Below are 25,709 nucleotides of genomic sequence, written 5' to 3' on the forward strand. Positions count from 1 at the left end.
ACTACTTATGGACTACCCTACTGACTTCACCTGCGAGATGTGCACCCAACTCCAGCTCCTCACAGACCGCGTTAGGGAACTGGAGCTGGAACTGGATGAACTGCAGATCATTTGAGAGGCTGAGGGGGGTGATAGAGAGGAGTTATAAGGAGGCGGTCACACCGACGGTACAGGAAAAAGGTAGCTGGGTGACTGTCAGGAGGGTGAAAGGGAATAGGCGGACAGTGCAGGGATTCCCTGTGGCCATTCCCCTCAAATAATAAGTATACTGTTTTGGATATTGTTGTGGGTGGTGGGGGGGAACTTACCAGGGGAAGCCATAGCAGCCAGGTCTCTGGCACTGAACCTGGCTCTGCGGCACAGAAGGGAAGAGGGGAGAAGAGGAAAGTGACAGTGATAGGATTTTCACTGATTAAGGTAACAGACAGGAGATTCTGTGGTACTGAGCAAGACTCCCGGATGATATGCTGCCTCCTGGGTGCCAGGGTCAGGGATGTCTCGGATTGGGTCTTCAGGATTCTTAAGGGGGAGGGAGAGCAGCCAGAAGCCGTGGTACACATCAGTACCAATGACATAGCGAAGAAATGGGATGAGGACCTAAAAAGCGATTGTAGGGAGTTAGGATGGAAACTGAAAGCCAGGATGAGTAGAATAGGAATCTCAGGATTACTACCAGTGCCATGGGCTAGTGAGGCTCGAAACAGAGAGGCAGTGCAGCTGAACACATGGTGACGGTGCTGCTTTAGGAGGGAGGGCATCAGGTTTGTGGATCATTGGGATACCTTCTGGGGAAGGTGGGACCTGTACAGGAAGGACAGGTTTCCACACTTAGGTGAGGAGCAAGAGGATGGCCAAAGTGAGGGTAGGGCCAAGCAAGGATAGTGGAGGGAACTAGTGAGTGGAGTCAGAGGAGGGAGGTGAGATCCTTAATGAATACATTGCTTCAGTATTCACCTGTGAGAGGGGCCTTGACGTTTGTAAGGACAGCATGAAACAGACAGATATGCTCGAACAGGTTGATGTCAGGAAGGAGGATGTATTCGGAATTTTGAAAAACATGATGATAGCTAAGTCCCCGGACCAGACGGGATATACCCAAGGTTCTACGGGAAGTGAGGGAAAAGATTGCTGCCCATTTGGTAATGATCGTTGCGTCCTCATTGTCCATTGGAGTAATACCAGAAGAATGGAGGGTGGCAAACGTTATTCCCTTGTTCATGAAAGGGGATAGAACACAGAACGTAGAATAATAAGGGCAGAACAGGTCCGCCAGCCCTCCATGTTGCGCCGACCTGTGAACTACTCTAAGCCCATCCCCCAATACTATCCCATCATTATCCATATGCTTATCAAAGGACTGTTTAAATGCCCCTAATGTGGCTGAGTTAACTACATTGGCAGGCAGGGCGTTCCATGCCCTTACCACTCTCTGAGTAAAGAACCTGCCTCTCACATCTGTCTTAAATCTATCATCCCTCAATTTGTAGCTATGCCCCCTTGTACAAGCTGAAGTCATCATCATCAGAAAAAGACTCTCACTGTCCACCCTATCTAATCCTCTGATCATCTTGTATGTCTCTCTTAAATCCCCTCTTAGCCTCCTTCTCTCCAATGAGAACAGACCCAAGTCCCTCAGCCTTTCTTTATAGGACCTGCGCTCCAGACCAGGCAAGATCCTGGTAAATCTCCTCTGCACCTTTTCCAATGCTTCCTGTAATGGGGCGACCAGAACTGCACGCAATATTCCAAATGAGGCCACACTAGCATTTTGTACTGTTGCAGCATGACATCACAGCTCCGGAACTCAATCCCTCTACCAATAAAACCTAACACACCGTAAGCCTTATTAATAGCACCATCAACCTGGGTGGTAATTTTCAGGGATCTATGTACATGGACACCAAGATCCCTCTGCACATCCACATTACCAAGAATCTTTCTATTGACCCAGTATTCTGCCTTCCTATTATTCTTCCCAAAGTGACTCACCTCACATTTATCCGCATTGAACCCCATTTGCCACCTTTCAGCCCAATTCTGCAGTTTATCCAAGTCTCCCTGCAACCTGCAATATTCTTCCACACTGTCCACCACTCCACCGACCTTAGTGTCATCTGCAAACTTAATAACCCATCCACCTATGCCTGTGAAGTCATTGATAAGAATGACAACAGCAGCGGTCCCAAAACAGATCTTTGTGGCACACCACTAGTAACCAGACTCCAGGCTGAATATTTTTCATCAACCACCACTCATTGCCTTCTTACAGAAAGCCAGTTTCTAATCCAAACTGCTAAATCTCCTTCAATCTCGTGCCTCTGTATTTTATCCAATAGCCAACCATGTGGAACCTTATCAAAGGCTTTACTGAAGTCCATGTACACCACGTCAACAGCCCTACCCTCATCCACATGCTTGGTCACCTTCTCAAAAAACTCAATGAGGTTTGTGAGACATGACATGCCCTTGACGAATCCATGCTGACTATCTCCAATCCAATTGTTGCTTGCTAGATGATTATAAATCCTATCTCTTATAATCCTTTCCAAAGCTTTTCCTACAACAGATGTAAGGCACACAGGTCTATAATTACCTGGGCCATCCTTACTGCCCTTCTTGAACAAGGGAACAACACTTGCAATCCTCCAGTCCTCTGGTACTAAACTTGTAGACAATGAGGACTCAAAGATCAAGGCCAAAGGCTCCGCCAACTCCTCCCTAGCTTCCCAGAGAATCCTTGGAAAAATCCCATCAGGCCCAGGGGATTTATCTACCTTCACACCTTCTGGAATTGATAATACCTCCTCCTTACTGACCTCAATCCTTTCAATTCTAGTAGCCCATAACTCAGTCGTCTCCTCTACAATATTCTCCTGTTCCTCAGTGAAAACAGACAAGAACTAATCATTTGTGATAATGGGAACTGCAGATGCTGTAGAATCCAAGTTAACAAAGTGTGGGGCTGGGTGAACACAGCAGGCCAAGCAGCATCTCAGGAGCACAAAAGCTGACGTTTCAGGCCTAGACCCTTCATCAGAGATGGGGATGGGGAGAGGGAACTGGAATAAATAGGGACAGAGGGGGAGGCGGACCGAAGATAGAGAGAAAAGAAGATAGGTAGAGAGGAGAGTATTGGTGGGGAGGTAGGGAGGGGATAAGTCAGTCCAGGGAAGACGGACAGGTCAAGGAGGCTGGATGAGGTGGTAGGTAGGAAATGGAGGTGCGGCTTGAGGTGGGAGGAAGGGATGGGTGAGAGGAAGAGCAGGTTAGGGAAGCGGAGACAGGCTGGGCTGGTTTTGGGATGCAGTGGGGGGAGGGATCGAGCTGGGCTGGTTTTGTGATGCAGTGGGGGGAGGGGAAAAACTGGGCTGGTTTTGGGATGCAGTGGGGGAAGGGGAGATTTTGAAGCTTGTGAAGTCCACATTGATACCATTGGGTTGCAGGGTTCAATCAATCAATCAATCAATATCAAGCAGATGTTCACCTGCACATCCGCCAATGTGGTATATTGTATCCATTCCACCCGGTGTGGCTTCCTCTACATTGGGAAAACCAAGCGGAGGCTTGGGAACTGCTTTGCAGAACACTTCCAATCGGTTCACAACAAACAACTGCACCTCCCAGTCATGAACCATTTTAACTCCCCCTCCCAGTCCTCAGACGACATGTCCATCATGGGCCTCGTGCCACAATGATGCCACCCAAAGGTTGCAGGAACAGCAACTCATATTCTGCTTGGGAACCCTGCAGCCCAATGGTATCAATGTGGGCTTCACAAGCTTCAAAATCTCCCCTTCCCCCACTGCATCCCAAAACCAGCCCAGCCTGTCTCTGCCTCCCTAACTTGTTCTTCCTCTCACCCATCCCTTCCTCCCACCTCAAGCCGCACCTCCATTTCCTACCTACCACCTCATTCCGCCTCCTTGACCTGTCCGTCTTCCCTGGACTGACCTATCCCCTCCCTACCTCTCCACCTATACTCTCCTATCTACCTACCTTCTTTTCTCTCCATCTTCGGTCTGCCTCCCCCTCTCTCCCTATTTATTCCAGAACCCTCTCCCCATCCCCCTCTCTGATGAAGGGTCTAGGCCCGAAACATCAGCTTTTGTGCTCCTGAGATGCTGCTTGGCCTGCTGTGTTCATCCAGCCCACACTTTGTTATCTGAGAACTAAACATTTAGCACATCTCCGATCTCCACAGGGTCCACACACAACTTCCCACTTCATTCTTTGACTGGCCTTATTCCTACCCTAGTCATCCTCTTATTCCTCACATACCTATAGAAAGCTTTAGGATTGTCCTTTATTCTACCTGCAATGGGGGCCTTGACAGGATGCAGAGCTGGGTAAAGAAGCAGCAGATGGAATTCAACCCGGAGAAGTGTTAAGTGATTGATTTTGGAAGGCTGAATTTGAATGCAGAATACAAGGTTAATGGCAGGATTCTCGGCAGTGTGGAGGAACAGAGGGATCTTGGGGGTCCACGTCCATTGATCCCTCCAAGTTACTACACAAGTTGACGGGTTGTAAAGAAGGCATTTGGTGCGTCGGCTTTCATTGGCAGGGGAATTGAGTTTAAGAGCCAGAAGGTTATGCTGCAGCTCTCTAAAACTCTGGTTAGACCACACTCGGCATATTGTGTTCAGTTCTGGTCACCTCATTATAGGAAGGATGTGGAGGCTTTAGAGAGGTGCAGAGTTTTACGAGGATGCTGCCTGGACTGGAGGGCAGGTCTTATGAGGAAAGGCTGTGGGAGCTAGGCCTTTTTTCATTGGAGCGAAATAGGATGAGAAGTGACTTGATAGAGCTTTATAAGATGATGGGAGGCAAAGATAAAGTGGATAACCAGAGACTTTTTCCCAGGGCAGAAATGACTATTATCAGGGGACATAATTTTATGGTGACTAGAGGAAGGCAGAGGGGAGATGTCAGAGATAGGTTCTCCACATTGAGTGGTGGGCATGCGGGACGCGCTGCCGGCAGTGGTAGTGGAGTCAGATACTTTAGATACTTTTAAGCGACTCTTGGATAGGCACATGGAGGATAATGAAATGCGCAGTATGCAAGGTAAAATGATCTTAGTAGGTTAATAGGTTGGCTCAACATCGTGGGCTGAAGAGCCTGTACTGTGCTGTACTGTTGTATGTTCTATGTACCCACAGAAAGACAATCGGATCCAGGGTCAAATTTTATATCAACGCTATTCAAGGAAGTAATGGATAGCTTAGGAATAAAACAATTCAAATCCACTGCATACCATCCAGAATCGCAGGAAGTGTTAGAATGACGGCATCAAACTTTAAAGGCCAGTTTGAGGGCTCATAGTCAAAATTATCCAGAGAACTGGGATAAAGGAATTCCTGTTGTACTTTCTGCAATTAGAGATGCACCTAATGAATCTACCGAATTTAGTCCATTTGAATTAGTTTTTGGACAGGCGGTGAGTGGGCCACAGAAATTAATTAAGGAGAAATCAGTGAGTCAGAGTTCAGAAACCATTTGGAACTTGTGTCCAATTTTAGGGAAAGATTAAACAGTGGGTGAGTTGGCTCAACAACACTTGAAAATAGCACAGCATGCGATGAAGCAGGAAACAAATCAAAAATCGAAATTTCATGGTTTTGCTCATGGAGAAAACGTGTTCATGTTACTATCAGTGGTAGGTGAACATTTAAAGGTTGGGTTTAGTGGGCCTTATCAAATTGAAAGGAAATTGAGTGAGGTGAATTATTTAACAAGACCACCAGATAGTAAGAAATCTCAGAGTGTGTCATGTGAATCTCCTGAAAAGGTATTTGATAGAGAAGGGTCCTGACCCAACTTTCAACTTTCCTGCTCCTCTGATGCTGCCTGCCCTGCTGTCTTCCTCCAGCTCCACACTGTCTTATCAAGAGAAGAATGTGTTACTGGTTACAACATAGAGTGAAAAACCAAGTTCAGATAATTGTGAATTGAACATTCCTCTAAGTAAATTCGACAGTGAGGAAGTTATCAAAAATTGGAAAAAATTATTAGGTTACCTTCTTGAGGAAAATCGAAATAACATCAAAGAGTCATGATAATTACATGGGGAATAAGCTAGGGAGTACCAAGTTAATTACACATTACATAATTATGGGAAATGTTGTTCCACTTAAGCAACATCCACATAGATGTAAGCCTCTAAAGTTGGCACACATTCAGAAAGAGACTGAATACATGCTCAAGGACAATATAATTTAAGTGAGTTGCAGTGAATGGAGCTCACCCATAGTAACCGTACCAAAGTTAGGTGGTATCAAACAATTATGTGAGGACTATCGCAAAGTCAATGCAGTTACAACATCTGATTCATATCCTATTCCACGTCTGAAAGACTGTACCGAGAAAGTAGGACAAGCAACTTCTACAAGTCAAAGGATATTGGCAGGTACCTTTATGCAAAAAGAGTGAAGGAAAATTTGGATTTCGTACACCAAATGGACTGTATCAATTTAAATGTATTGCTTTTGGTACGAAAAGTACACCAGCCACATTTCAAAGGAGAACCAATAAAGTAATTTTGGGGCTACCCAATGCTGTGGTATGCAAGAATGGTTCGAGGATTTTTAGTCACATACAGAAGGACCATTTGCAGCATCTATCAGAATTGTTCAATCAACTTTGGAGGGAAAGTTTGATGATAAGCCTGGCTAAGAGTGAGTTCACAAAAGCCAAAGTCACATTCCTCAGCCTTTGGACATGGACAGATGGTCCCATGTGATGTGAAAACAAAGGTTATTGGGGAATTTCCCACTCCATCGATGAAAATGGAAGTACTACCATCCTTCGGACTCAGTGATTTTTATCGGATGCTCGTACTGAAGTTTAGCGGTGTGGTTGCTCCACTGACTGGCTTGTTGAAGAAATGCAGAAAATGTTAGTGGAGAAAGGAATGTCAGAAGGCATTTGACAGCCTGAAAGCGGTGTTAAACAACACCCTAGTGTTAGCCACACCGAATAATGCAAAGCCAGTCAAAACAGCTACTAATCTAGGTGATGTGGGTGTCAGGGCTGTACTCTTGCTAGAGGACAATGAGAAGAAAGAAAGACCTATTGGCTATTTTTCCAGACAACTGAATCATCATCAACAGAAATATTTAATGATTCAGAAGGATACCTTGAGCTTGGTAATGGCATTGTATCATTTCAACATTTATATTGCCAGTAAGAGGTCTGATACAATTATGTGTGCTTCTCATAACCTCTAAGTTTTTGGAAAAATTTAGGGATAGAAATATTAGACTGTTTACAAGGACCTTATTGTTGCAGCCATTCAATTTGAAAATTATACATGTATCTGGATGAGAGAACGTAATTATTGACTCATTATCGTGACTCTGATGAAAGAAGACAGAAGATTTCAGGGCAGGTAAAAACAAACTGAAATGGACTGCGGTCGTGAATGTTTGCATGCTCAGAGTCATTGTAATATATGTGTATTGTAGTGTAATGTTAGTGTTAGACAAAAGGTTTTTAAAAATGAAGCCATCTTTGTACATTGATTTTTTTTTTAATGGGGGAGGTATAACAATACTTTTTAGGCTTTAGTGTGAATTTTGTTCTTTTATTTTTTTGTAATGAAGTAAGGTTAAGGTACCAAGCAGAACTGAGTGTGAGACAATCTATTTTATTGAATTTGCCCTTGCCAAGTGTGTTTTTATGGAATTTTACTATATTGGAATAGTTAATTAATTGTCATTTACATATATTAACCCTGATAAAGAGTTTCAGCCTGAAACATTGACTTCCCTGCTCCTTTGATGCTGCCTGACCTGCTGTGCTTTTCCAACCCCACAGTTACTGAGTCTAGTTTCCATCATCTGCAGTCCTTACTGTCTTCAGTGCATTTTTTAAGCATTTCAATAGAGTTACAGTTAAGCCAATTCTTTTACTTTTATTTTTATTTTGTCTGTATTTTAACTGTAGTGACAAAAAAAAGCATGTTTTGCTTTACAATGACTTTTTTGATCAATCAAATTGCATCTGGAATGCAACGCCTTACATTTGCCTTCAAAATAATAAAAAGTTAGCGTCTAGACTATTTTTGTCATATACTTTGAGGGGGTTTGGTCTGGTCTATAACATGGGACCTGGTCAGTTTTAATCCAGTATGTCATAAAAGGTCAATGTTATAAATATTTCCACAATTATCTTCACAGGCAATATGCCAGGTATTTGATCAAAGTAATTGGTCTTCTCAGGAATGTCTTTTTCTGTTCAAATTACTTTCTGACCTTTTAAAAAATAATTACCTTCACAGAACTGAAGCCATCTATCTATCGGGTCTCTACATTTAAACCCATATTCCATTTCATAATAAAACCACCACACGGTATATTCCATTTCATAATAACATAACCACATAGTATTTATACGGCTGAATCAATTCGGATTTGAACTAAAGTTGACTCCCCAGAATGTTGATCGTGAATTAATTTAGCAATCATAATGTCAGAAAATCAAAAAGTGAGGTTAGATTATATTTTGTTGGAGATGGATGTCGACTGGCACTTTTGGGTACAAATATCATTTGCTGCTCAACAAATCCAAGCCTGGATGTTATCCAGGTTTTCTTGCTTAGATCATCGACTGCTTTGAATCTGAGAGTTTGCAAAAATTGTGCAATCAATGAACACATCCACTCGGACCTTACGATGGAATGAAGGTTACTGATGAAACAGCTAAAGATGGTTGGGCTCAGAATATTATCCTAAGAAACTTGAGGATCTTGTGGGTCAGTGGTAATGTCCCCACTACTGAGTCAGGAGACCCAGTTTCAAGACCTACCTGCTTCAGAGGTGATAACATCTATGAATTTGTCTATCCTGAGGAACTTCTGCAGTGTTGTCCAAGAACTGAGATGATTCACTTCCAACAACCAGAACCATCCTCAATTATGCTAGGTGGAGAATTTTCCCATTGATTCTCATCAACTTCAGTTTTGCTAGGACTCCCTGAAGCTTTACTTATCAAACAGTCTTGACATCAATGACAGTTACTCTTACTTTATCTTAGGAGTTCATTTCTTTTGTTCATCTTTGATAAAAGCTGGACCGATGAAGTCAACAGCAGAGTGACAGTGGCAGAATCCAAGCTGAGCACCACTTGATTCCTCTGAAAGTGCTGCGTCAGGACAAAGATGATAACCAGTTCCATCACTTTGCTGATTCTCGAGAGTAGACTGACAGAAAGCTAATTGGCTGCATTGGATTTGTTTGTTTTTCATGAACAGGATTTACCTGGACAATTTTTAACTTTGCTGGTTAGACGTGAGTGTTGTAACTAGAAGACCATAAGACATAGGAATAGAAGAAGGTCATTCGGCTTATCAAGCCCAGAATTCATGAAATCATGGCTGTTCTGTTAATCATACCTTCATTTTCCTGCCATTTCTCCATAACTCTCAGTTCTCCAATAAAACACTTGCATATCTCAGCTTTGAATATAGTTAACAATCCAGCCTTGACAGCCTTCTGAGATCAAGAATATCAGCGATTCATGATCTTCTGGAAGAAATTCCTCAGCTCTGACCTAAATTAGTGACCCCATACTCTGATATTCTGCCACTGCTCCTAGACTCTTTCACAAGGGAAAGAAACTTCTCTGCATCTATCCTGTCAGTTCTCCTAAGGTTCTTGTATGTTTCAATAAGGTGACCCCTCATTCTTCTAAAATCCAACGAGCGCTGGCCCAATCGATTCACTTTGTCTTCAATAATAAAATCTCTCCATATCTTAAATTAATCTAGTGAAATTTCTCTGGACTGCCTCCATCATATTTCCTTACACATGGGAACAAAAACTATTTGCTCTCTTCTAGGTACGATCTGATGAGTGCCTTGTATAACTTAAGCAAGAATTTCCTATTCTTATATTCCATTCCTTCTGAAATAAAATCCAAAGGCCTTTTACCGTCTCAATTATCCAATGAACTTTTTCTAGTTCATCTAATTTGTGACTCATATTCCACAAATCCCTCTGTGTTCTCCAGCTTTTGGTTTTTTTCTCCATTCAAGATTTAACTCCTCTCTTCTTCCTGTTAAAGTGCATAACCTCACACTTTCTAACATTATATTTCATCTGCTAAGTTTTTGCCAACTCATTTAACCTGTCTATCTCCCTCTCTAGTCTCTTAGTGTCATCCTCACTACCTGCCTTCCCGCTCAATCTGCTATGGAGCCACTATACGTGATGGACTTTGATGCCCTAACCCCAAGCTGATTCTGTGCGGTTCCCATGCTCCATGTTCTTCGAAGTTGAGGTCAAAACAAATAGTACTGATTGATTAGCTGGGGTGGATAGGGAGATTGAATGTGCTAAGTATGTAATCGGAAAGAGGTATCTTTGTCTATATTTGACCTGATGTGACGAGACTCCATGGGTTTTGGAGTCAATGTTGAGTACTCCTACGGGGACTTCCTCCTAACTTTCCATCATTCTCCTTCAACCGCTGGTGGGTCTGTCCCCCACGTGAAACAGCACATACCCAAGGTTGGTGAGTGGTATCTAAGATATTGTCCGTTTGTATGCAGAACTTATATTTCAACATCCAATTAGAATTTACTAAAACTAAATGTGGGTAACAAACTGCAGTGAAACATCCCAAAGAATACATTAAATGGCTGTTGCAGTGAAGACAGATCACATAGAATCCTCAGTAATACTCCCATTACTACACTCAAGTTATTAGCAACCAAGTGATCTCATTAGACCTTACAAGTGATCCCAATTCTTCACTACTAAAAATCTAGCTTTGGAACTGCCTCAAACTCCACTCAATCACAGACTGTCTTAATGATTGCTTAATGATTGCTCATGTTCTGGCAGCTCACATTCCCTATTGGGACTGCATTTCCCTGATTCTAGAAAATGCACTCAAGCCACTATTCATAAATCACTTTCAATTTACTGCATACAGTTCTGGTCGCCACATTACCAAAAGGATGTGGATGCTTTGGAGAGGATGCAGAGGAAGTTCACCAGAATGTTGCCTGGTTTGGAGGGCGCTAGCTATGAAGAGAGGTTGAATAGAGGAGGATGATTTACATTAGAAAGATGGAGGTTGAGGGGGCACCTGATTGAGGTCTACAAAATCATGAGAGGTATAGAAAGGGTGAATAGCGCGAAGCTTTTCCACCCCCCAGAGTGGGGGACTCAATTACTAGCGGTCACGATTTCAAGGTGAGAGGGGAAAAGTTTAAGGGAGATATGCATGGAAAGTTCTTAATGCAGAGGGTAGTGGGTGCGTGGAATGCATTGCCAGCGGTTATGGTAGAGGCGGGCACAATAGCGTCATTTAAGATGTATCTAAGCAGATACATTAATAGGCAGGGAGCAGAGGGATACCGATCCTTTGAAAATAGGTGACAGGTTTAGATAGAGGATCTAGATCAGCACAGGCATGGAGGGCCAAAGGGCCTGTTCCTGTGCTGTAATTTTCTTTGTTCTTTTCACTAACAGGCAGCTTTACCAAACTGGTCTTGCTCTGTGTTTCTCTAAGCTTTAAAGCTGCACAAACAAAACCACTTGTAGGCTTCTTTAATCTCCACTTTCAGATGCACTGAACTACTAATGGCAGTTTCTTCTGAGCTCCCAGAGCTCCTGTGGCTTTTCCTGACCCCCAAGTCCCAAAATTTAGCTGCACCATCAAGCAGGTTTTGAGCAGGGATCCTCTTCTACCTCCTTAAAAGCACCTGATTAACAGCCTTCTCCTTCGTCTGCCTCTGCCCAAATGCCTAATATTGACTATTTAGTAACTATTGAATTATTCTGAGCGACCTGCTGAAAGCTTCACAAAACGCCCCAACTCAATTGCTAGACAAAATCAAATATAACAAGCTAGAAGTTAAATTTAACATCTCCGAGGAATTTTCTGTTTGCTGAATTTTACAATATTCATGGATTACTGGCTTACACAATACAAAATGAATACAAAAAGATTTCATCACAACTTCACTTTGAAGCATCTACATAAACTTCTCAGTCTCTGCAGGAGGGAGGGATTACTGCCCTGGTATATGTGTGGGGTAAAGATTGTTTCAAGGACATCATCAGTAACTGCAACAATGATAGAAGCATCTCTTTGCTTGGCATTGTAGGAAAATGCTTGCCCGTCTTCCCTTGTCTGACTACACTGTCTAGCTATACGCATCTACCGTTAACTCCTGTGTGGTTTCAGAACTAGAAGATCTGCACCTGACATATCTTCTTGATCTAGCCGCTGCAACAGAAGTGTGCAACCAAAAGTGTCATAATATACTGCTTGCATTGATCGAAGACAGGAGAAACAAAGCCAAGCACTGGGTACACTGTAAACGCAGAATGTGTCAAAAAGTCAAAGTTAAGAGCACTCTACCTGAATGCATGAAGCATCTTCAACAACTTAGATGATCTAAAAGTACAAACTGAGATACATAGGTGCCATTACAGAATCATAGCTGCATGCACATTCAGGACTGAGAACAGAATATATAAGGACACTCAATGTTTAGGAAAGACACGCAAGAAGGAGAAAGGAGGTGGAGTTTTGCTATTAAGAAGGATTGAGATCAGCACATTAATAAAGGAAGATTTCAGATTGTAAAAACAATGTGCGGAATCTGTGTGGTTAAAGCTTAAAAAAAAGCAAAGGGCAACGAGCATAGGTTGGAGTTATTTATAGGCCAACAATTAGTAGTGGTTATATGGGTGAGAGAAGCATATAACATGGGCAACACAGACTGTGTAAACCAAGTGAGCAATAAAGCTGTGGTGCTTGAGTTTCTGGAGAGTGTCGCTACAGATGGCTTTTTCGAACAGGATGTTGAGAAGTTATCAAGAGGACAGGCAATTTGACACTTGTATTACGTAATGAAAAAGGACAAATCAATGATCTTGTAAAGTAACCGTTACAGATCAGTTATCACAAATGAATAGATATAATTTGACATAACGTTTGCAATTGAAACAATTTAATCTAAAGCAACAACAGTAAATCTGGGCAAGTGCAATAATGAAGACATGACGCATAAATTGGTTGACCTGAGGTAGACTGATTCTAGAACCAGAGGGTACACCTTAAAAATAAGGGATTCCACTTAGCACTGAGATGAAGAGAATTGTTTTACCTCAGAGACAACTGAATCGTTGGAATTCTATACCCAGCAAGTTGTGAAAGCTCAGGTTTTGAGTATGTTTAAAGGGAGATTGATGTATTTACAGCTACAACAGGAGTAAAACATTTATGGGATAGTGTAAGTAAAAAGCATTTAAGTGTTCAATCAGCCATGATTATATTAATGGCAGGCAGGCCTGGTTAGCTGACCGGCCTACTCATGTTCCTATGGCCTTTCCAAGACATTCAGTTATTAGAGAACATGTACTATATTTAAGCACAGGATAGGGGAAAACTGGCTATCCCCTGAAGCTACTTAATATGATCTTTCTTTCCATGAGGACACAATGGTTAAGGCAATGTCAGAACTCTGAGATCTGCAGTGGGGTCAAACAAGCAACCCCCAAGTGTTGTGCCCCCGATGCTCTTTGGAATATCCTTTTCTTTGCTATTTTCACAAGTTTTCAAGTCAACAACATTGTATGTAAGTAGATACCCAATCAGTAATAGAAAACTGTTCAGTTTTATTCAACAGGATATCATTGCACCAAGGTGCACCATCATTTTCAGAAAGTCGCTTTTCACCAACAAAACTGCAATATTTTTCTACACTGAGGAATATTTTCAACAGCAATCAGGCAAACCCTTGCAGACCCACCCCATAAGAAGTGTTTGGTTCAACTGTTAGCATCAGGCAGACAAATCTCATGCTTTGGGGCTTTGGCATACTATCAGTTATCTGCAATGACAATGAGGCACTTGTGGTGTCAAGCTTCCACAAACACCAGCAATCTATCCTCTGACTGAAATCAAACATGCATTGTCAGAGTTGGAGCTTTTACATTTAAGTGGCGTACAGGACTGTCGAACAACAGCAAACTGACTCAGAACATTAAACTTCAAATCAGTGAAGTCTACATCCTCAGCGCACATATTTACAGTAATGGGACAAGTTTTGTTAGGCAGAAGAATTTGAACAGTTTCCACTTCCACCACACCAGACATATCCTAACTCTTGGCACAGGAAAGTCAGCAGGTAGATGTTTGCTAGGTGAAGGAATCTAAAGTTACCTGAAGTAGATGGGGAGATGGATTTTGAAACAAACTGATCAGTCATGATCTTGCCGAACAGTTTAGCAGATCTGAGCTACCAAATGGTCAACCTCTGCTCCTAACCCACTCTCATTACAGTCATTGAGTCATACAATCATAAAGTATGGAAAGAGACCCTCACCCATCCCAGTTCAGAGGAAGGGTCACTGGACCCGAAATGTTAACTCTAATTTCTCTTCACAGAATCTGCCAGGCCTGCTGAGCTTTTCCAGCGACTTCTGTTTTTGTTCCTCATCCATGCCAACCAGGTATCTCAAACTTAACTTGTCCCATTTGCCTGCGTTTGGTCCGTATACCTCTAAACCTTGCCTATTCAACTATCTGTTCAAATGTCTTTTGGATATTATAATTATGCCCACCTCTACCATTTCTTCTGGCGACTCATTCCACACATACGCCACCGTCTATGTGGAAAAACTGCCCCTCGGGTCCCTTTTAAATCTTTCCCTTCTCGCCTCAAACCTCTGCCTTCTAATTTTGGACTTTCCCACCCTTTGAAAAATAGCTTGGCTGGTCACCTTATCTATCCCTTTCACTGTGAATGCACCATCTAAAATTCAAGAGCACAGTATCCTTATATGTAGACGTGGTAACGACGACTTCAAAGAGGAGGTGGAGGGGGAAGAAACTATTAGAATAGCTAATTGATAAAGACAACAATAAATGTGTACCGACAATATGAACCTATCTACACCTTTGACAAAACAAATTTATTGAAATCTTACCGAGATATGAATCGGCTCAAATCACAAAACTCATTTGATTCCAAAATAACGTTCAGTTCTGTCACTCTAGTTATGATATTTTCTTCAGCCTGAAAGGGAAAATACTTCATTTAACAAAATCAGAAATTGCTGGAAAAACTCAGCAGGACTCGCAACATCTGTGGAGAGAACACAGGATTAACAATTCAGATCTTCTTCTACCTTTCTTCAGAAAATATTTTGTCAGTTACTCAATTTTCAAAATGTAAGAACTTAAGTACAGGCATGTGTAAACACTGCCCCACAAAGTATTCTAATCTGAAGCACAAACTAGTCTCACTGCAGTACAGGAGTGGCTGTGACAAGTTATCAATCACCTGAACACTGAGAAATCAGACAGAGTGTACACTGTTCAGTAGAACTTTTCTGGATTTATAGAAGTCTTTGTTGTTAACACTGCTACAGTTTATCAAAGATTGAGTTTGAGTAACTGACCTGTGTTTTGGTTTATTCTTTGATGGAATTTGGGTGTTGCTGGTTTGGTGAGCATTATCATTGGATCTCCTTGACAATTATACGCAACCTATGGAAAATGTTCATCATACTCTAGATTTTCTCCTTCAACATACAAGGGTGATAAAATGTTTAATTGTCTAGGTCTAGGTTGATACAGAAGTTTTGCTTTGGCAACATGCATAACAGGATGAATTCCTTACCTACACACAGCAACAGCTCTGCAATCATGTACACACTGCAGGTCTATAACAGTTGGTTTAACCCGGGCACAGAATTGACTGAGTTTAAAGAATCTTTCTGGATACTATTTAATGCTCTTGCGAGAGGGCAGTTGATCTTTGGCAAGGTGAATAAGCAATACCATTGATTGTAAAGGGTATGGGGGCTATCATGTAGCATTGCCTGATAGCAATCTGCATGGAGGAGGCATCTGTTTCAGATTTCTTCTTTCAAACATTGTCAGTCATACCAACATGAAGTACTTGCAGGATTACAATAAGGTTCCTTGGACATTTTTGGACTTGTTTCACAAATAGCTCTTGCTCTCATATCCAACTTTGCCTTTGCCTCCACATCAACCCCTCAGCTCTGCGTTGCCAACATGTCATCCAATATATCCATATCCTTCATTCATGTGCTGACAAACTGGGCAATAAAAACGATCACCATGTCCTTGATCATGACTCAAACAAAACTCTGTAAACAGCACTCATATTTTAGGCTCTGTGAACTTATTATGTGTTATCAAAACATTAGGTTTCTTATGGACAGAAAGGAGCTATCCCATTCAGCATGAGGCATAGTCCAAGTGAGCATGCGGTTCTGGGAATTTGGTGGCGTTGTGGGAACTCAGCCAGGTAAATCTTTATTTTCTTCCTCCATCTTAACAGCATAAAGTCCACTAGTCTAGTGAAAAGGTTAATAAAGTAGCTGACTCACCTGACTGAAGGACAGTTATCAATCACCTGAACACTGAGAAATCAGATCGAGTGAACATGGAGATTAGACTAGAACCTGGGGGTACAACTTCATAGCGAAGGGATGACCCTTTAGAATTGAGACGAGGAGGAATTTCTTCACCCAGTGGGAGGTTAATCTGTGAAACTCATTGCGACAGAAGGCAAAGAAGGCCAAGTCATTGACCATATATAAGACTAAGACAGAGTTCTTGATTAGCAGGGGGATAAAGGGTCACAGAAGGCAAGAGAATAGGTTTGAGAAACAGATCATGATCGAATGATGGAGCAGATCCAGTGGGCTGAATAGCCTAACTCAGCTCCTATATATTATGGTTTTGGTCACAAAAATTGTCATTGCACATTTCTAATTTACATCTCAGAAGTCTTTCCCACTATCTCTCCACATCCATCCAATATTTTTACCTCACGAGAACATTAGACAATTAAAACTCCAGCATGATCCACACTTAACAGTCCTGCACACTTCCTACACACTTAAAACTTTATATTTAAGTACACGTCCAGGAAAATTTTACAAAGATCATCATCAAAATGACGATTTACATCATAAATGTCCGACGTATGGATGTTAGCCATTGATTGCACAACGCATAGCACTATTCACAATTCCTCAGACACTGAAGCAGACAATGTTCAAATACTGCAAGAGCTGGACAATATCCAGGCTTAGGCTGACAACAGACAAGTAACGTTAGTGCCACACAAATGCCAGGCAATGACCAGCTTAATGAGAGATAATCTAACCATTGTCCTTCACATTCGATGGTGTTACCATCACTGAATTCCCTACTATCAACTTCTTGGGAATACCATTGACCAGAAATTCAACTGAACTCACCACACGAATACAGTAACTACAACAGCAGGTCAGAGGCTCGGAATACTGCAGCAAATACCTCACCTCCTGACTCCCTAAAATCTGTCCACCATCTACAAGGCATAATTCAAGAGTATGATGGAATATTTCCCAGCTGCCTGAATGAGTGCAGCTCCAGCAACACTCAAGAAGCTTAAAACCATCCAGGACAAAGCAGCCCATTTGATTGGCACCAAGCATCTACAATCATTCATTATCTCCACCAGCAACACTCAGCAACAGCAGCTGTGTGTATGATGCACAAGATACACTGCAGAAATTCTTTCAAGGTCCTTAGATACCACCTTCCAAACCTGTAACTACCTCCATTTAGAAGAACAAGGGAGCAGATACATGGGAACACCATCACCTTCAAGTTCCCTTCGAAGCCACTCAAGCCCATCCTGATTTGAAAACATACACTATTCCTTCAAGTCCTGGAATACCCTTCCTAATGGCACTGCAGGTCTAACTACAGCACATCAGCAGTTGTTCAAGAAAGCAGCTCACACCACCTTCTCAAGGGCAACTAGGGATGGAAATAAATGCTGGCCAGCAATGCCCAGGTCCCATGAGGAAATAAATAAACATGATCCATATAAAACTTGGGACATAAATCACAACTTGAACCTGTTGCTGTATACTGTACCTGATTAACATTGTCCAAAAAAAATACAATACCAACTTAATGATATTGACTGCTACATAGCATATCACTGACTTAATGAGCAATATACTAAAATACTTCACATTTAAAAGTATAGGTATATATGCAAGTAAATAGTGCCATCTACTGGAGCTTATGTTTGGAAACATAAAATTCTTGAAATGCACAACATATTGTATATAACCTAGAATGCACACTATACAATCTTGCGCTGCAAGTGTAGATTCTTGTTTGGTGGATAACTAGTCTGGAAGGGTTCAACATGAATTTCTACAATTAATATTTATATGAAGTGAGGAAGCAAAGTTTGATTATGAATTAGAATCCCTACAGTGTGGAAACAGGGCCTTTGGCCCAACAAGTCCACACAGAACCTCAGAGCATCCCACCTAGACCCATCCCCCTATTACCCCACCGAATCTACACATCCCTGAATACTATGGGCAATTTAGCATGGCCAGTCCAACTACCCTGCACATCTTTAGACTGTAGGAGGAAACTGGAGCACCCAGAGGAAACCCACACAGACACAGGAAGAATGTGCGAACTCCACACAGACTGTCGCCCGACTCTGGAATTGAACCCAGGTCTCTGATACTGTGAGGCAGCAGTGCTACCCACTGTGCCACTGTGCCGCTCTGCAGGATTATTGCAGGTGTTTAATCCTATTTAAAATTCTGGCTAATTACATCTATTTAGAATCATTCCTCTGTCAAAACGTAGATTGTAAAATGTGAATCATCATGGATACACAGTATTCCTGTTTTGAAATTGAGTTGGTAGCACATTCTAATCGGTTTGCTTCTGCAAATCAAATGGCAAATCAAGGGAAAACTTACACACTTGGATTTTTTTCATCTGCCCATGTTAATATGTTACAGTATATTCCTGAGAATAAGACCTAAAGATATAGGAGCAGAGTCACGCCATTCAGCCCATCACATCTGCTCTGCCATTTGATCATGGCTGATATGCTCATGGGATCCTTAGTCTGGAAGTATGCCATTCAGCCCATCATGTCCATGCAAACCCTCTGCACAGCATCTCATCCAGACCCACCCACTTATCCTAACCCTGTAACCCTGAAAATCCTATGGCTAACCCAACCAGCCAGCCAGAAATTCACCAAAGTCCCTCAGATCACACCTTCCAAACCCACAACCACTTGCATCTAGAAGGATAAGGGCTGCAGACATAGGGGAACACCATCACCTCCAAATCACTCACCATCCTGATTTGAAAACATATCGCCATTCCTTCACTGTCGCTGGGTCAAATACCTGGAATTCCCTCCCTAATAGCATTGTGGGTCATCCCACAGCAGAAGGAATGCAGCGGTTCAAGAAGGAAGCTCATCACCACCTTCTCAAGGGCAACTAGGGATGGGCAAGAAATGCTGGCCAGCCAGCAACGCCCACATCCCACAAATGAATTTTAAAATATCCCTGGGCAATATGGGCAATTTAGCATGCCCAATGCACCTAACTTGCACATCTTTGGACCATGGGAGGAAATTGCAACGCTGAGGAAATCCACACAGACATATGCAAACTCCATCGTCGCCCAAGTATAGCATCTAACCCAGGTCCTTGGCGTGAGAGGCAGCAGTGCTGACCACCTAGCCAATGTGCCAACCCACATTTTCTGGTTTCTCAACCACGCTCTCTTGTCTTGTCCCTGTCATCCTTGATCACGTTACCAATGAAATATTAATCTATCTGTCTTAAATACCTTCAATGACTTGGCCTCCACAGCCAATTAAGGCAATGAGCTCCACAGATTAAACACCCTCTGGATAAGAAAATTCCTTCTCATCTCAGTTCTAAAGGGTCAGCTTTCACACTGAAGCTGTACGTGGGTCCTAGACTCTCTTACTCGTGGAAACATTTTCTCCATGTCCACTCTATCCACGCCTCTCAACATTCTGCAAGTGTCAGATCCCCCTCATCCTTCTTAAGTCTATCAAATATGGATGAAGAATCCTCAACCATTCTCCATTACAACAAGCCTTTCTTCCCTGGGATCATTCTTGCAAACCTTTTCTGGATACCCTCCAAGGACAACATATCCTTCCTCATATACACGGCTCAAAATTAATCACAATATTCTAAATTCAGTCCCAGAGCCTTATAAAGCTCCAGCAGTACATCTCTGCTCTTGCATTCTAGCCCTCCTGAAATGAATGCTAACTTGCATTTGCCTTCTTAACTGCTATTGAACCTCTATGTTAACTTTAAGGCAGTTTTGAACTCGGACTCTCCAGTCTCTCTGTGCTTCAGATTTCCAAAGCCTTTCCCTATTTATAAAATAGTCTATGCATTCTTTCTACTAGAGTGCATAATCTCACACTTCCCCACATTGCTTTACCTTGTGCTCCATCTTTCGCTCACCTAGCATCCCCACATCCTTCTGTAGCCTCCTCAACACAACCTGTCCCTCCACCTATCTTTGTGTCTTCAACATACTTAGCAACAATGTCCTCAGTTACTTCGTCCACATCATTAACGTATAATGTGAATAGTTGTGGTCCGAATAATAACCTCTGTGGTAACAATAACGCTTCCATCCTGAAAAGATACCCTTTACCCCTGCTTTTTGCCAGTCAGCCAATCCTCTATCCATTGCAGTACCTTGCCCCGAGCACCATCAGCTCTTACTTTATTCAGCAGCCTTCTGTGCAGCACCTTGTCAAAAGTCTTTGGAAAATCCAGACTGATCACATCCACTCACTGTCCTAGTCTACCTCACTCATTCTAAGAGACTTATTAGGCATGACCTCCCTTTGACAAAGCTGTGCTGACTCAGCAATACTTTACCATGCACTTCCAAGTATACTATAATCTCATCCTTCACAAAAGAGTCTAAAATCGCACCATCGACCGACATCAGGTTACCCAGCCTACAATCTTATGTCATTTGCCTTCTTTCCTTCTTAAAACAGTGGTGTTACATTTGCCATTTTTCAGTTCTCTTGGACCCTCCCTGACCCCAATGATTTTATAAAGATCACTACCAACACCTCTTTAATCTCCTCAGCTACCTTCTGTTGAATTCTGGAGTATAGTCCATCTTGTCCAGGTGATTTCTCCACTTTCAGACCTTTCAGCCTCCCCAGCAACTTTTCCTGATGACGAACTCTACACTCATCTCTGTCCCCGACTCTGCTGAAGTTCTGGTGTACTGCTGGTGTCTCCCACAGTGAAAACTGACATCAATTCCTCTGCCATTTCTTTGTTTCATATTACTACTTCTCCCATCTCAATTTCCAGCAGCCCAATGTCCACTCTTGCCTCTCTCTTCTCTTTTTAGATATTTAAAAACTCTTGCAATCTTTTCTTATATTATTATCTAGCTTACTCTCGCATTTCATCTTGTCAGCCCTTAGTGCTTTTTAAGCTATCCACTGGAGGTTTATAAAGGGTTCCACATCCTCTAGTTTCTCAGTAATCTCCAGCACATTGTAAGTTTTTCTTATGTTTTAATGTTGTCCCTGACTTCCCTTAATAGCCAAGATTGCCTCATCTTCACCCCAGCATTCTTCTTCCTTGGGATGAATTCTGCTGTGTCCCCCAAATAATCCCCAGAAAAACTTGCCATTGTTGCTCCACTGTGTTCTCTCCTAGACTCCCCTTCCAATCAACTCTGGTCAGCTCCTCCCTCAATCTTTGTAGTTACCTTTACTCAATTGAAATAACATTGTATCCGGTTTCAGCTTCTCCCACTCAAATAGAGGGAGAATTTTATCCTATTACAGTACTGTCCCAAAGAGTTCATTCACCTTAAGTTCCCTAATCAAGTCTGCCTTATTACACATAACCAAATGCAGAATTGCCTGCACCCAAGTAGGCTGCACCACAAACTGCTCCAAAAAGAACATCTTGTAAACATTTTGCTCCATTAACAATCTGAATTTCCCAATCCGCCTGCACACTGAAGACCCTCATGATTGTCATAAAACTGTATTTCTTACGTTCCTTTTCTGTCTTCCGATTTCCCAAATCCCAACTACTGGTGCGATACCTGTGTGATTCCCATCAGGGTTATTTTTCCCCATTTGCATTTCCTGAAATCCACTCACACAGATTCTATGATTTCTGATTCTATCGCTTCTTGTTATCAATTTCATTTCATTTCTTACGAAAACAGCAACCCCAGCCTTTCTGCCCTTTTGTCTGTTCTCTCAACAGGATGAGGATGGTTGGATATTTAGTTCCCAGCCTGATCTCCTTGCAGCTATGTCTGTATGATATCCACAACATTGTGCTTGCTCTTCAAGTTTACTTACTTGTTTTGTACACTGCCTGCATTTAAGTACAATACCTTTTGTCCTGCGTCGACTATTGTGCTTCTCTGGTTGTTCCCTTATTTGTTGTTTCTCATATTAGATTCTTGACCTTATCCATACTCTGTCTTATTATTTATTCTGGAAACTTTAATAACCTGTGCTGACCCTCTCCACCTTCTACATTTTCCATACAATTGAACCCACTGAATAAAACAACAAACATTAAGCTTTACTCAGCATCCTAACGTATCCATTTGCTAATCGTTGAAACAATTCTTCACTCCTCCATAACAAAATTCAACAGTTTCCTTAAATATACAGCTCTAAGCTATATCTTGATCCTACAATAACAGGCAGCATTAACAGAAGGTCATAATTTGCAACAAATTGTGTTACACTAAATTTTCACCAACAGAAATTTTTGAATCCAGCATATTTTGCATTACTCTAAAATTTGAATCATATACTTACTTGAACCTCCATAAGTTCAAATTCAAGGTCAAACTGCAGGGAATGACTATAACCAGATAGTCTGTATTGTTTTATTTTGTCATCACCTGAAAGTAAATTAAGTAGGATGAAAATAGTCAAGGTGATTTTCTTTACCAAACTGAGAATAATAACTTTTATTCCAATATTTTGGATGTGAACTTGAAACTTCACATTCAATATCAAATCAGACTTCACATGAAGGTGATTTGATCCAAGGCCATGCTCCTCCAACATGTCCATTATCCTGCCAATTGTATCTTAACTTCCTGATGTAACAATAAAACAGTTCTACTTCTCACCATCTGACATATTTTAGCTTCCTAAGATTAAAAGCAACTGCTGTTGCATGTCAGGTTATGACATTTTTTCTGCTGAGCATCTCCATTCATAAAGGTCAAAGTTGACAATGTCTTCTTACATAGAACTCCTCTCAGTACAGCAGACAGAGCTCTTTGTCTCAAACAGAGCTGACTCGAATACCTGGTTCCAGAGCCACACCTCTACATAAGTTCACTCACCAATCAATCAGCACTCTCCTCTCACGCAGTATAAATGTTGGGTTGCTTCCTTAATTTATATTTATTTTCTATTCAACCTGTTCAGAGAGGTTATTACAAACTTCTGGAGAAGGCAGGACTTGGACCAAGGTCAGTTACGCCAGAGGTAGGGACAACACCACTGCACCACAAGTGTACTTATCCTTCAATTTATAGTCTTGTGAAATGATCCAGTGTCAGGTGAAAAATTAATGTTTTTCAGCAATACTCAAGTTCTTTATAATAAAACGTGAGTTCAGAAATCTTCATTCTGTCTATGTCGTTATTTTGCCTTATTCTCTCAGTAAATTCTATTTGTTCTTAAATAGACATTCACCTCTGAGGGAATGTCAGAACTTTTAATTGAAACAGGTGTCTTTTATTCTCAAACAGATTGGGTTGCTAATGACCACATAAATGCAGATATAGAGTCATAGAGCTGTACAGCATGGAAATAGACCCTTTGTTTCAAATCATCCATGCTGAATAGATATCCGAAATTAATCTAGTCCCATTTGCTAGCATTTGGCTCACATCCCTCGAAAACTTTCTTATTCACATACTCATCCTTTTAAATGGTGTAATTGTATTAGCCTGCACCACAAGCAGCTCATTCCATACATGCACCACCTTCTGCATGAAAATGTTGCCCATTAGGTCCCTTTTAAATCTTCTCTCACCTAAAACCTCTGCCCTCTAGTTCTGGACACTCCGCAAACACTGGAAAAAGACTTTGTCTCTTTACCTTATCCATGCTCCTCGCGATTTTATAAACTTCTATAAAGTCCCACCTCAGCCTCCGACTCACTAGGGAAAATAGCACCAGCCTATTCACCTTGTCCCAACAGTTCAAACCTTCCAACCTGAGCAATATTCTTGCAAATCTTTTCCAAATCCTTTCAAGTTTCACAACATCCTTCCCATATCAAGGAAAGCAAAACTGCTCACAGCATTCTAAAAATTGCCTAATGTCCTGTACAGCCGCAACATGACCTGCCAACTCCGATATTCAATATACTGTTCAATAAAGGCAAGCAAAACAAACACCTTCTTCATTATCCTGTCTACCTGGGACTCCACTTGCAAGAAACTACAAACTTGCACTCCGAGGTCCCTTTGTTCAGCAACACTCCCCGGGACCTTAACATTACGTGTACAAGTTCTGCCCTGACTTGCCTTTCCAAAATGCAGCACCTCACATTTTTCTAAATTTTAGTCCATTTGCCACTCCTCGGGGCCCATTGGGTACGTGATCAGAGATCTGTTGCACTGCAAGGTAACCTTCTTTGCTGTCCTCTACACCTCCAATTTTGATGTCATATCAGAGACTTGTTGAAATTTGAACATGTTTATTGTTTATCCATTATTAATTGTGGTATCTTAGCTACAGATCAATTGCCTGGAAATGCACGAGTTTAGATTTCCACAAACTGAAATGCAACTTTCGACTGATAGTTTGCAAGTTTCTCAGGTTGAGTACTGTAAATCATATACATATGCATAGCACATCATCTATCTTTCATTGCATTCCTTTCCCTTTCCCTTTCCCTCACCGATCTTGCAAATTCAAAATTTCACTCGCTGACCTACTTGCCTTCCTCGAAGTACAATGACACTAATCCTAGTTTGGGTCAGGGCACCTCACCAAGAATACTGAATCCACATAGAATCACGCAGAAAGGAAACAGACCCTTCAGTCCAACCAGCCCATGCCAATCATAATTCCAAATTAAACTAATTTCACCTGCTTGCACTTTACCCATATCCCTCCAAACATTTATTATTCACATACTTATTCAAAAGTCTTTTGAAAGCTATAACTGTACCCATATCCACCAGTTCCTCTGGAAGATCATGCCACACACAAGCCACAGTGTAAAAACAATTGCCCGTCACATCATTTTTATATTTTTCTCTACTGACGTCAAAAATATGCCCCCTAGTCTTCCCCCTAGGAAGATCTCACCCCAGGATCTCCCCTTCTACACCATTTCCACAATCATACAAAGTTACCAATCTAACTGATCTAATGTGCAGATCCAGGATAATGAATTCTAAAAGAGGCCTCTTCAACAGATCCTTGAAACCTGTACATGGTTATGGGCATGGATTTAGCTATTTTTCTTCCTTTCTAAAAGTTTATTTATTTACCTATTTATGTTCTTCAGTCTAGCATCAGGGAGGCAACACACCATTTGAGAGATCTAGATGAAGCTAGCTACCTTCTTGTTTCCCAATAATCGTACATCGCACGTGCTTCCCTGGACAATGTGACACTCTCTCCATAACCATAGAAAATGGTGTGTTGTTGCTAACATCTTTCCTCCCAAACATCACCAATAGTGAGTTCTCACTTTTGTCAAGAAATGTATCTCAAGTAAATAAATCCAGACTTGCAGAAATTTCCTTTCCAGTGCCTCCCACATCCTTATTCTCTGCATGCAACA

At 41.7% G+C, this 25,709-nt stretch overlaps 1 protein-coding gene across 1 annotated transcript in view; it reads right to left on the reverse strand.

Annotated features, from left to right (window-relative positions):
* Window positions 1–25,709, reverse strand: part of cenpp (centromere protein P) — a 307,375-nt gene that overhangs the window by 266,617 nt on the left and 15,049 nt on the right. Inside the window, exons 4-5 of the mRNA XM_048547325.2 lie at window positions 22,706–22,791; window positions 14,952–15,040 (exon numbers count right to left, since the gene is read on the reverse strand). Of these exons, the coding sequence (XP_048403282.1) occupies window positions 14,952–15,040; window positions 22,706–22,791 (175 nt within the window). The remainder of the gene's footprint in view (window positions 1–14,951; window positions 15,041–22,705; window positions 22,792–25,709) is intronic.

This window comes from Stegostoma tigrinum, chromosome 11 (assembly GCF_030684315.1).
Source record: "Stegostoma tigrinum isolate sSteTig4 chromosome 11, sSteTig4.hap1, whole genome shotgun sequence".
In the NCBI taxonomy this organism is placed as follows: Eukaryota; Metazoa; Chordata; class Chondrichthyes; order Orectolobiformes; family Stegostomatidae; genus Stegostoma; species Stegostoma tigrinum.